The sequence below is a fragment of the Cyphomyrmex costatus genome, unplaced genomic scaffold (genome assembly GCF_001594065.2).
Source record: "Cyphomyrmex costatus isolate MS0001 unplaced genomic scaffold, Ccosl1.0 scaffold30, whole genome shotgun sequence".
Lineage (NCBI taxonomy): Eukaryota > Metazoa > Arthropoda > Insecta > Hymenoptera > Formicidae > Cyphomyrmex > Cyphomyrmex costatus.
Window position 1 is genome coordinate 2,678,857 of NW_017277125.1, and position 12,401 is coordinate 2,691,257.

Consider the following 12,401-nt stretch of genomic DNA (forward strand, 5'->3'; position numbering starts at 1 on the left):
GCACTCCAACGAATTATCGTTGGCGTCAGACACGCACGGCGCAATGTTGGGCAACGAGACACATTAGCTCCCACATCGTAAACCACCTGAAGACCCTGAAGTGCATCCCTGCGTTGAGGCGGTTGAGCAATGTTCTTTTTTTTTAGGACCGATTGTTCCATCTTTCGGTAAAGTTTACCTGTTAGGTAAATCTGGCAATCCGCACGTGATTGGGCAATCTTGCTACTTACCTAACAGGTAATCTTTACCAAAAGATGGAACAATCGGCTCTTACCCCAAGTTCTGGGTATCGATCATGAAACTTTTTTCCTAGGATGAAAAGTGAAAAGTGGAAATTTTTACCATTGAAGTTAATGGAGAAATTTTTCACTTTTCCCTAGGCTGAAAAGTGAAAAATTTCTCTATTAACTTCAATGGTAAAAATTTTCACTTTTTACTTTTTATACCAGGAAAAAATACTTTGGGGATCGATCATGTGTAATTTTTTCTCTAGGGTGGAAACGTGAAAAATGAAGTTTCATGTGAACTCTATTTGGCGTTTTCAACCTGACCGAATAATCTATCTTTTTATTCTTGTTAACACAGTTAACGGAATCTGAACCTTAAGTTGAACCTCGCTAATATTATTATTATTATTATTATTATTATTATTAACATTAGGTTTGTTCGCATTGCTTGAAATCTCTAAAAGATAAGTATATATTTAAGGCGTTATATTTAAAAAGAGAGAGAGAGAGAGAGAGAGAGAGAGAGAGAGAGAGAGAGAGAGAGAGAACAAAGCTGCCAAGTGCAAAAAGTACAAGCAACGCGAACAGACCTATAAGACTACGGTCCATTTGATACTACAAATGCTTTGAAGCATTTTTTGATTGGTCAATTAATAGAATTCTTTCCGCCGGTTCAATCAAAAGTTTCGAAGCATTTGTAGCGTCAAGTGGACCGCACCCTTAGGGTGGCGTTACATGGAACGGAAATTACACCGGAACGGAACAGTGAGACCAATCAGAACTCTGCAATCATTTCTTTGCTTTTCTTTCTGCGTGTGATTGGCCTTACGAACTCTACTGTGATTGATCAATATTTAAATTTTAGGGCGCGTTCACACCTTTCCAGAACTCTCGTTGGTAGAAAGTAGTACAAAACCAACAGAAAGTCGATTACCAGCCCGAGTTCTGATCGGGTACTGTTTTTCCGCTTTCTTAAGGTATGAACTCGGCCTTACTGCTTAAGTTCTTTTGTATGCCATGGTTTAAATGATTTTTACATTTTATGATTGCATAAATAATATGTTACGCTATTACACGATTTAATAAAAAGAAAAATATCAGCTTTAGCAATTGTTTAAACGCTTTAACGTTTTACATAATTTTATAAAATGTGATTTAACTTGCTATTAAATAATTATGTATCTATAAGAATACATAAAAAAAATTATGTGATCAGGATTTAAATTTGGATTAGGTACCTACATATACATATATATAAACCAATTAATACAATAAATATGATTCCAATATACATGTATGTGCACATACGCACTGTATACAATATATTTATATATAGGCATTAAAATATACAACTAGTTGCGTACGCATGATAATATGTATATACCTGTACATATACATATATATACATACATACATATATATACACATACACATATTTGACAGATCAAATAATTCATCAAATAGGTTTCTTTCTGCTTTTCTTATGTACACTCATTCCTTCCTCTTCCTCATTTACCCTCTTTTTCATAATTCTCATTCTCTATAATTAACAAATAATAATGGTATGGATTACGAAATTACCTCAACTTACAAGAAAAAAATTTCTAACGTAAGTTACTTGAATACATATATGTATCATGTATATATATTATCTAATATTATGTATCTTTTCAATATATGTTTTTACAGTTAAACTTCCATGATATAGAACAGTACAAAACGATAGGTTCCCCTTTTGCAGTAGTATTACTTTCATCGCTATAGAATGTTATAAAACCTGCAGCGATAAAAGGAAATATGTCTGCACTTGACTATCTGTGATATTACAATATGTAAAATACGTGTATGTTTACATATACATACAGAATATTGAGTAAATTGTGGTACAATCGTTGAGATTTCTTGTGAATAAAGCCAAGTAAAATATGTAAAATAAATTTTTGTTATTGATTTCTTAGTCTTTACGGAATGATTCGTACAAGGACGATTACTTTTATACATTCGTGAAATTGATATTTTCATATAATTGATAAAAAATTTATTATACAATTTTTATTCTTTTATAGGATATTAGTTATCCAACATGCCACAATTTGGAGCACACTTAAGCCAGTTAGTTGTTATTTTGCCAAAATTAAAAATTTCATTTATGTATACATACTCACACATGTATACCACAGTTATATATGTGTGTATATATATATATGTATGTATATATTTATAAATACACGAGGCGGCTACCCCATTATTTAATCTATCATAGTCCACTCTCGTGTACAAAAAGGCATACCAACTTGAGCAGATACATATATTATAATTTGTGTCTGTTTGGAAGATTGACATTACGCAAAATGCACACTTTTGCATATAAAAGTCTATCTTATGAAACTGTACCTATGTATGCACATTTTTATTAAACTCAAAGCTGAAGGTAATCTATGGATGCGTTCCGTTTCTCACATGATGCACATAATGCATCGTTTATTTTTGTTGCTCAGCAAATTAAAAAGCAAATTAAACTAAGACAATTGAAGCATTATGCGCGAAACGGAACGCACCTTATAACTCGTGTCATGTACCATAATCAACAGCTTTTCCTTTTTTTTTGTACAAACTCGTTCTAAAAATAAGTGCAATCTTTCTCGCTCGAGGCGAATTGTGTTTATATATAAACTATTTTCAAAAACATGCATATACGCACGTAAATAACTTTCTCGTGTCTTCGGGTGCTTCCCAGCAATGTACACAAGTGACACTGTGTACAATTCTGTGCTTTCCAGTTATAGACACAGGCAATACTGTATATGATATAGTGCTTTTCAATTATGACACAAGTTGACACAATCATATATAGCTAAATAGTTTTGATACTATAGTATACATTTAACATATACTGAAGTATTTCTCTAGTTTTATACAATACTTTTCAAGAATACGAGCCCTGAAAGTACACTGTTATACAGTATCGCCTATCTGAAAAATATCAAATGTAACATAGCTATTTTCCAGCTAAAATATTATACTGTATTCCACTGTGTAAGATATTTGTTGGAGCATAGTTTAGTTTCATAGAGTAACATTAGAATGCATTATAAACTTCTATTCTTATTCTTATGATTATATTTAGCATATCAATAATAGATTTATAATTTTTATTAAGACTTGAAGTTATAAAGCTTTCAGATTTGACTATTTTATTGCAAAATAAATATGGCTATCAAACAACTTTTTGAAAAGTTGGTAACATTGGCATGTTTTACGCACTCGTACTTAGCTTTTTACATTGTGCCATTTGTGTACGTTGTTGGAAAATACCCACAGTGTGTGCTATTTGGCGAACAGAATAATGGAAAGCACAGAATTGTACAGTGTTATGCTTGTGTACGTTAGTATTCAAACAGAATACTGGAAAGCACTCTCGTTTATAATATTTGTAGACTAGGTGAACGGATTAATATGGGGCAGCCTTTGTGAGTATATATTCATTTTGTATTTATAAACTCTCTTTGCATAACATAATGCTGCCATAGACTTCGGATCTTCAAAATTATATAATGGATGAGTCTGTGGGCACAATTGTGTGTCTGTATAAAACATTTAAAACACTGTAATACTCAGATGTTTTGCAAAATGTACCGTTGGTTAATATTTGATTAGTAAGCCGTCCATTCAGGAAATCTGCTTGTTTATATTATATTCGTTTGCAATATGGCTCGTGAAATAATATCGAAATAATCTTTTCCAAAATGACAAAATTCTCCTTATTTTGAGATCTATTTCTTCATAGTATTATAATTTTGATCGGTATTCTACTAGTTACAAATCATTCGCTCTCAATTATATATAATGTATCCAAAATATTTACAACTTTGCTAGCAGGCCTTTTACGCATCCCGCTGTTTTTGTTAATAAAAACAAATCTCCCAACGCGATATAGGAGATTTTCCTTTAAGCTAATTCTTTTGCTGCATATTTCAGCCATATTTAACGTTCTCAACTAATCTGGGCTACAACTGGCACCAGGAACAGACCTACGTGAAGACTCAATCACTTTCTGGACCTCCTTCTTTTTCACCTTCGCCATCTCCTTCTTCTCGTGTCATGCCTTCAATTGGTGCTGGAGTATCTTCTACGTTTGTAACATTATTCGTTGGCAGTTGATCAGAGTCAGGTGGCACTGATGGTGGACCATTCTGTGCAGTGCTTTGTGGAAATCCTTCAGCTGATACTAAATGCAACGGCATATGTGGCGAGGCCGTTTGCGATTTTCTGCTTTTTTCACCTTTTCTCCATAATGTAATCTCCTGAACAAAATATGAATACCAATGGTAAAATGAAGACACAATGATAAAAGGAATAATGCATAAAATGATATTTTCATCTTGAATATAGAAAAGAAGTATAATAGTTTTAGAAATTCTAAAAAATAGTATATAGCAAACGATACACGAATTATATACAAATTTACCTGTTGTTTAAAGTATCGTCGATCTTCTTCATCCATGAGAACCAAATTCAGATAATATCTAACACTAAATTTCTTATTAATGTCGCGCATTGTAGGCGCCATATCGTATCCAGCCAAGAATACCCTTATAGGAATTGATTCCCCTCGAACAGGTGCACCGTCCATGATCTCATATTTCGCTATGGTTTCGTTTTCAGTAAATGTATGAGGACCTGCAAATATGTACTCTAATTATTGCCTTAGTACCATGAATATTGCAGAGGAAAAGTTCTCAAGAAACCAAAACTCGCGTTCCAATTTTGCCAACATGCTACATATATACAAAACTGCAGAAATCATAATTAATTACTATCGCTATACTACATTTCAATATGTAAATTATCTATAGCATACCAGAACCTGTAGTTTCTCGTCTGATAATTGCTATCTCCATATGTTTTATTTTTATTCTAACCAAAAGAAAGTATATTTTACCAACAATTACATCTTTTAAATGATATCTGAAAAGATAGATAATTATCAATAATACATTTAGAAAATCAATTATTAAAATAGACCAAATATGTAAATTATACAATGACTTACTTGCTTTTATTATATTCAAATTCGATATGCAAACAGTCTTCAATTCCAACTTCCATTTTAATGGGATTATTCATGTCTGGATAGGAACTAAGAGTGTGCACAATTAAATCGAGTTCTTTAACAATGTCACTAATTCTTCGTACAATTGTCACTTTCAAGAAATATCTTAGTCGTACGTTAGAACCGGTGTAACTCTCAAATGGTTTCTCAACATTTGGGAATTCAAATGTATATACTGTATTGTGTGTTAATTCCCCTGGCCTCGCTAGTTCTTTTACCAGACTCGTAAATTCGTGATGATTGCCTCTGTCATAATATAGCTCAATTTGTCCAATAAATTCTACTTTGACTCCCTGATGCTCTAATTTTCCAGCTTTCCGCAAGCTGATATTAATCTGTAAGCATTAATTTAGTAACAAATTTATACTACAAAAGCATACATGATAGAACATTATAAAGGATCAGTAATTAATACAGAACTCAAAGAGCTATTATAAGATAAATATCATCTGCAAGATGTATGATAGATATTCCTCTGTATAATAAAATCTTGGTAAAAAACATTAACCCTTATTAATCACTGTTTAAAATTTTAGTTCAAAAATTGATTTAAGGTATTTGCTTATTCTGTTTTAAAAATCCTTTAAACTTACGTATAATGCATATACAACAGATAAATTCAGAAAAAGAATTCCAGATAAAAAAAATATAATTATATTTTTGGCCAAAGCTATTTATAGATCAATGATGTACGTATCTGTAGCTTATCTGTGAATATGTACAGTCCACCGATTCATGGTAAAATATATCTATTTTATATTTTATGCAAATAAAATAAATATTACACAGTTTAAAAGATTTTATCTATTTCTAAAAGTGATCTTTTGAAAATGAGTTAAAGAAGTTGCACATATATATCATTAACATAAATTAATAATTATAATTAATCAGTAAATAAATATACCACAACTGTATTATCTTATCATGTAAATTAATAAATCATATTTTAACTTCTGTAAAATGATGTATGTTTTTAATAATTGATAATTTGCTAGATATACTGTATAATAAACGAAAAGTCTATGCATGTTAGAAATGCAGTATTCATTTGAGTTTCATTTGACAAAAGCAAGCCTGGTGCACTAAGCATATCATGCAAGTATGTTACAACGTTTGATTTCTATCAAATCTCATTAGCCAAACGATTAATAATCAGGTTGATGTTCCAAATAGCAGGCCCTACCTTGCCGGACACGGTCTCGCCGTCGTAGTAGAGCAGGTGCCGCTCCTTTTTGCCATCCTCGGACTTGATATCTGCGGTCTTTCGCGTTTCAGCACCGTCCAACGTGATCTCTATATCGGCAGACTGGCCGAAACCGAAGAAACTCTGCATGAAAAAATTCGAACGCATTAGAAATTCATGTACCAAAACATCCCCCGGCGTACGGGAGAAGATGACAACTCCCGGCGCCGATCAACGTTTCGGGTTACATCGGCCCACGGTGGGCCGTGGACTGCACCCCCGTGGGAAGTAAACGCACCATTTTCTAGGGAAAAGGACAACTTTCGTAGAAACGACGAGATACCCCGATGCAATGCCGCGGTCACGCTGACAGGATCGGCCGTATCGCGGATCAATGGACAATTCTCCGGAGTAACATTTTCTTGCGTGTACGAGAGACGAGAAAAGTTGGGTTATTTTTTTGCTCCTTCCTCCCGAAAGTCACAAGTAGCCAATATGGCCTCGCGCACGCGCCCCCTTCTCCCCTTACCTCTCCCTTGTTATGCGCTGTCAAACTCGCTCGCGCCGGTGGCGCGCGCGGCGAGATCTGTTGGAGTTTGATTTGTATTTTGCATGATTTTGCATCATGGAGAGAGAAATAAGAGAAAGATAGAGACTACCGATGAGAATGAAATCCATAGTGATTTCAACTGGGATGCACTAATGGACACTCATGCATATGTATAAAAATAAAAATAGTTGCAATTGTAAGGCTGGATTCACATGAAGCGAATTTGCCGCGCGTAATTGCGTAACCAATCAGAGGCAATCTGCTGTTGTGGTTTCGCGTTTTACTGATTATTGATTGGTTACATGGTTACGCGATAAGCGGCAAATACGCCTCATGGGACTCTAACCTGAATTCGGATCGGTAAAATCAGTTTTCGTTTATATCGATTGGGCTTAATACGTTTTCGTCAGATGGCGCTTGTTTTCATGATTTGTGCACATGGCTGAGAATCTGACAGGCGAAGAAGTGAAAAGAGCGAAGAGAGGACCACTGAACTTAATGTGGAGTGTTGTTGATAATACTGGTTAAATTTGTTTCTTCGTGGTCTGATATGCCTACTGACGATTCTCGGAAATAAAACAAATATCTATGTATTTATGTTTACAAACTACGTTTTTGTGCGTACACTTCGTGCTGCACGCATTTCGTCGCTCGATCGTATAGGCGAAGTCTGAAAAATCGGTCACTTGCGCTGCGGGCATTCTCTGTGATACGCTATGCATGCGTCTTTCGACGCTGCGATACAAAATGTTATGACGGCAAGCATCACACGTTATTCTTCGTAGACGCGTATCGTTGTACCGTGATGTAAGTCATCGATTTAGCCCGCTGTCTTTCCAGAGTTAGAGAAAGAAAGATTTCCCTGAAGCTTGACGTTTATTATCTTCGGTACTTTGCATTCTCATGCATTCTCATCTGTAACGGTCTAATTAATGCTTTGATAAATGAAATGTGGAGACGATTACCTTGACATTGAAAAATCTTCATTTCGGACATATAAAATTCGGCTCTAGGCTATTTAGCATAAAAAGTATTACCTCAAATACCTGGCATTGTTGCAACATCAGTGTTTTTTTTTTTTTTTCAGGCATGTAATTGTAGATTTTCGTGTGTACAAAGGTGGAGGTATCAGTGATTACCCTTATGTCTTATAAAAGATATAATTCAGTAAACATCAGTTTCAACAATGGATTGCGATTTCATGGCCTTTCATAGGGAAAGAGACTTTCATAATAGATGCTGCGGTGGAAAGCTCTGGTGTATCAAGGTAAATATATAAATTTATAATACAAATTTATAATTATGTAGATGATTTCTAATTTTTTTTTAAGAATGTCTGTGATTAACTTAATTAATGATTAATTTCCTATACAGCAGCAACATTGTTGCAATATTGTTGCAATGTTAATGCTGCAACTTTTGTGTCATTTGTATGGGTCATCAAATAATACTTGTATTATTCTGTTACACATGAAAAATAATTAATATTATATTTTGCAATAAATCAGAAGATTAAATTAGGAATAACTTATATAGTTGACAATTTTGTTAAGCATTTTTGCTGATTTAATTAATTATAAATCAAGTTAATCACAGTTTAACAAGATTGTTCTGATATTGTTATAATTTTAATATATAACATATCTGTTTTTCTCTCTATAGGATATATGTGGTATCATATGCGCAGTATTAACATGGCTATTGATAATCTATGCAGAATTTGTAGTGATGGCAGTGATTCTTATTCCTACAATAAATACACTGTATTCAAGCTTAAATATGACTATTTTCCAATCTCTAGCATTCCTGGCCTTTGCATCACATTTAAGAACCATGTTTACAGATCCGGTAATTAAGAAAACACTGAAATCTTATTTATTGTTTGAGATTTAGTGTATATTGTAACATAAGTTAAACATTTTTTTTTTATTAATATTTTATTGTTATTCAGGGTGCAGTACCAAAAGGCAATGCAACGAAAGAGATGATAGAACAAATGGGATTGAGAGAAGGACAGATTGTTTTTAAGTGCCCAAAATGTTGTTCTATTAAGCCAGATAGAGCTCATCATTGCTCTGTTTGCCAAAGGTAATTTAATAAAGTCAAATTTGCGTTTGTAATGTAGCAGGATAATGCATTAATTACCTGCACTGCTATTATAGATGCATCAGGAAAATGGATCATCATTGTCCATGGGTTAACAATTGTGTAGGGGAAAATAATCAAAAATACTTTGTACTTTTTACTGTGAGTATTTCATAAAGCACATGCATATTGTGACTTAGGTTTTTACAAAGAATAATCGAATTAATGATTCTAATATTTAATATAAATATATCAAAATATTTTGTAAAATAACATAAATGTACTTCTCTTGTATCATATTTTAGTTTTATATAGCGGGCATATCACTGCACTCTCTATTTCTGTGTGTACAACAATTTACCATGTGTGTCAGACAAGAATGGAGAGAATGTTCCACATTTAATCCACCAGCAACGGTGGTGTTATTGTTATTTCTAGCATTCGAGGCACTTTTATTTGCCATTTTTACTGCTGTAATGTTAGGCACGCAACTCCAAGCTATTTGGTATGATGAAACTGTACGTATATATAATACAATTATTAATTTTTGTGCGTATATAAAAAGGTTGCGATTTATATTTATTGTATCATATCTTTTGCAGGGTATAGAACAACTTAAAAAGGAGGAAGCTCGGTGGGTTCGCAATAGTAGATGGAAATCTATTCAAGCGGTTTTTGGAAGATTTTCGATAGCTTGGTTTTCCCCTTTTACCTCACCTCCTAACGCAAAAACGAAATTAGATTCTTATCTATATTCTGTTTAAATTATATTTTGATACGTATAACCATGACTTACATATAGAGGAATCTTAAGGTATATAAATACTAATGATGTTCGATTAGTATACAGGCTGATTCTTGAAATTGCTACGGACTACAACTCTTCTTTTAAATGAAGAGAAATGATGACAAGTGAATTTGGCATAAATTTAGAATTATTCTATTTGTAAGAAAAAAAATTATGTTCAATGTATAATATCTAAAATCTTGTATAATCTTGGGTAATCAAATTTTTATACATCAGTTTTCAGATCTTTGTTTATAAAAAACAAATATGTTTTTGTGATAATAGAAGTATTGAAGTTTAAAAATTTGCTATATTTAATATAAATATAGTTAACTATCATGATTGACTATTTTACATTTTTTGTAAAGATTTTATTTATTATATCAGTTTATTTCATATATCAGCGAATTTCGTACACATATATATATATATATATATATTTAATATAAATAATATATATTATTTATATATATATATACTATAAGATACTATATATAATATATGTATAATAATACATTTATATACATAATAGAGATATATATATATATATATATATATTATATATATGTACGAAAATGTATATTTACATTTTTTTGTGAAATATTTGTAATTTTATACTGGTATCTAAATATTGTACGAATTTTTTGCTATGGCAGCGTTAAGAAAGTACTTAAAAAATGAGTAACAATCAGAGCCGAATTTACCTTTTTTTATATCTGTAGATGCAAAATATTCATATTGGAATGCTGTTAAATTTCAAATGTAACAGGCAAGATTGCATTATATATATTAATTGAAAGAAAGAAATTTTTTTATATTTATGTAGTGCTTTAATTGTTTATATTATGTTTAGTACATTTTGTAAATGTAAAAAATTAATATAATTTTTAATATATTACAAAATGTATTATTATCTTTAAACAATATTATTGATGAATTCTAAATTTGCATGCTCATTAGTATATATATGTAGAATCGGCTTTGACTATGATACTTTACCCAAAGAAATGTAATATCTTTTTAAAGATAAAACGTATTTTAGTCATTATTCACACGAAAGAAAAGTGTAATCGATATATATGCTACGGAATTGTATATTATTATAAGAAATAATAGAAATGTTTCTTTGATATCTTTATTTTCTGTCGAGACTGGATTATATTTACATAACATAAAAATTTAAATGTGTCATACACACATAGAAGAACGACAATGTCACAAAATTTTGTATCATTTATTGCATATCTTGTAATCGTAAAAAAAAATATTTTATGTCACAAAATCTCGCTTTCCATTTACATCGAATTACATATTTGTAAGAAACAATAAAGATTGATCTTCAGGGATAAATTGAAAAAAGCTTGATGATTATATCCTTTGTTCAAGCATGCAAAATTATATATATATAAATATATAAAATGAAGAAATAAACATAAGTGAAAATCGATGGATATGTAGATAACACAAATAAGCGAAACAACCTTATTCAGTCAAAGCGAATCTCTCGGTGCCTAACAATAGTAAAAAAGAATAAAGCAAAAAAATGAACGTTTTTTTCACCTCTTTATGCTTTGAACGTTTACTTTATTAAACGCGAAATACAAGAAAATTTTGTCTAGGTATGTATGACAGATTAAAGCGTGAATTTCATCTTTTTTAAATCCGAGTTTTTCCTAGGATAATTAATTCGGCTTCGCTCCATACATCCACACAATTTCATTCGAACTCACGAGAGCTAGCGATGTTCCCTTGTTAGTCGTGTACTTGCAAACAAGATTTCCCTGCTTGACTTGGAAACGAGCGATCAGTCGCGCGGCGATACTACTGGCCGCTATTAGGAAAAGGATCGCCGATAATTAGCATTTTAATTTGTGGGAGTGATTTCTCCATATCGCTTTCTATTTTCGCTCTCTACGAAAGGATTAATATATTTTATATCAGAAATAAATATAAGAAATTAAATTTCCCGATCCGACAACAACCGCGTAATGCAATGCAAAATGCATAGAGTCTATACATTTATCTGTCTAAACAACTTTATTTTTGCAAAAGTAAAAGCTTGCATTAATAATGGCGACTTATTGCGTTATTAATCTTTTACAATTGAATGTTGCAATATCTTCAATTAATTATTTTATTATTTTGATATCTAATCAAAATATTAATGAGTTATATAAATTGAATGTATCAATTATTAATATATGTATATATGTATGCATATTCCATATATAATATGTATATAAATTTTTTAAAGAATTTTGATATATATATACATAATATTAATAATTATATATTCTCTTAACGTGCTATTAATATCTAATAATAATTTTTTGGATATTATATCCGATTTTTAAGTTTCTGATTGTTTAATTTACTTTTGTTTCTATTAATATCATTAATATAATATTTTTAATACATTAAAATATAAATATTATATATTATATATTAAAAAATTA

At 31.5% G+C, this 12,401-nt stretch overlaps 2 protein-coding genes across 2 annotated transcripts; one reads left to right on the forward strand and one right to left on the reverse strand.

The window, feature by feature from the left end:
* Nucleotides 1–3,444: 3,444 nt before the first annotated feature.
* On the reverse strand, nucleotides 3,445–8,137 carry Vps26 (vacuolar protein sorting 26). The gene is made up of 6 exons (XM_018541688.1): nucleotides 8,111–8,137; nucleotides 6,524–6,667; nucleotides 5,281–5,675; nucleotides 5,089–5,195; nucleotides 4,696–4,907; nucleotides 3,445–4,531 (listed from the first exon to the last, which is right to left on the reverse strand). The coding sequence occupies exons 1-6, from the start codon at nucleotides 8,135–8,137 to the stop codon at nucleotides 4,271–4,273; spliced, it is 1,146 nt and encodes a 381-aa protein (XP_018397190.1). The 3' UTR covers nucleotides 3,445–4,270.
* On the forward strand, nucleotides 7,580–9,922 carry LOC108775482 (palmitoyltransferase ZDHHC3). The gene is made up of 7 exons (XM_018541864.1): nucleotides 7,580–7,880; nucleotides 8,161–8,340; nucleotides 8,736–8,921; nucleotides 9,025–9,161; nucleotides 9,236–9,320; nucleotides 9,464–9,676; nucleotides 9,761–9,922. Exons 2-7 carry the CDS (start codon nucleotides 8,260–8,262, stop codon nucleotides 9,920–9,922), a joined length of 864 nt encoding a protein of 287 aa, XP_018397366.1. The 5' UTR covers nucleotides 7,580–7,880; nucleotides 8,161–8,259.
* Nucleotides 9,923–12,401: the final 2,479 nt, after the last annotated feature.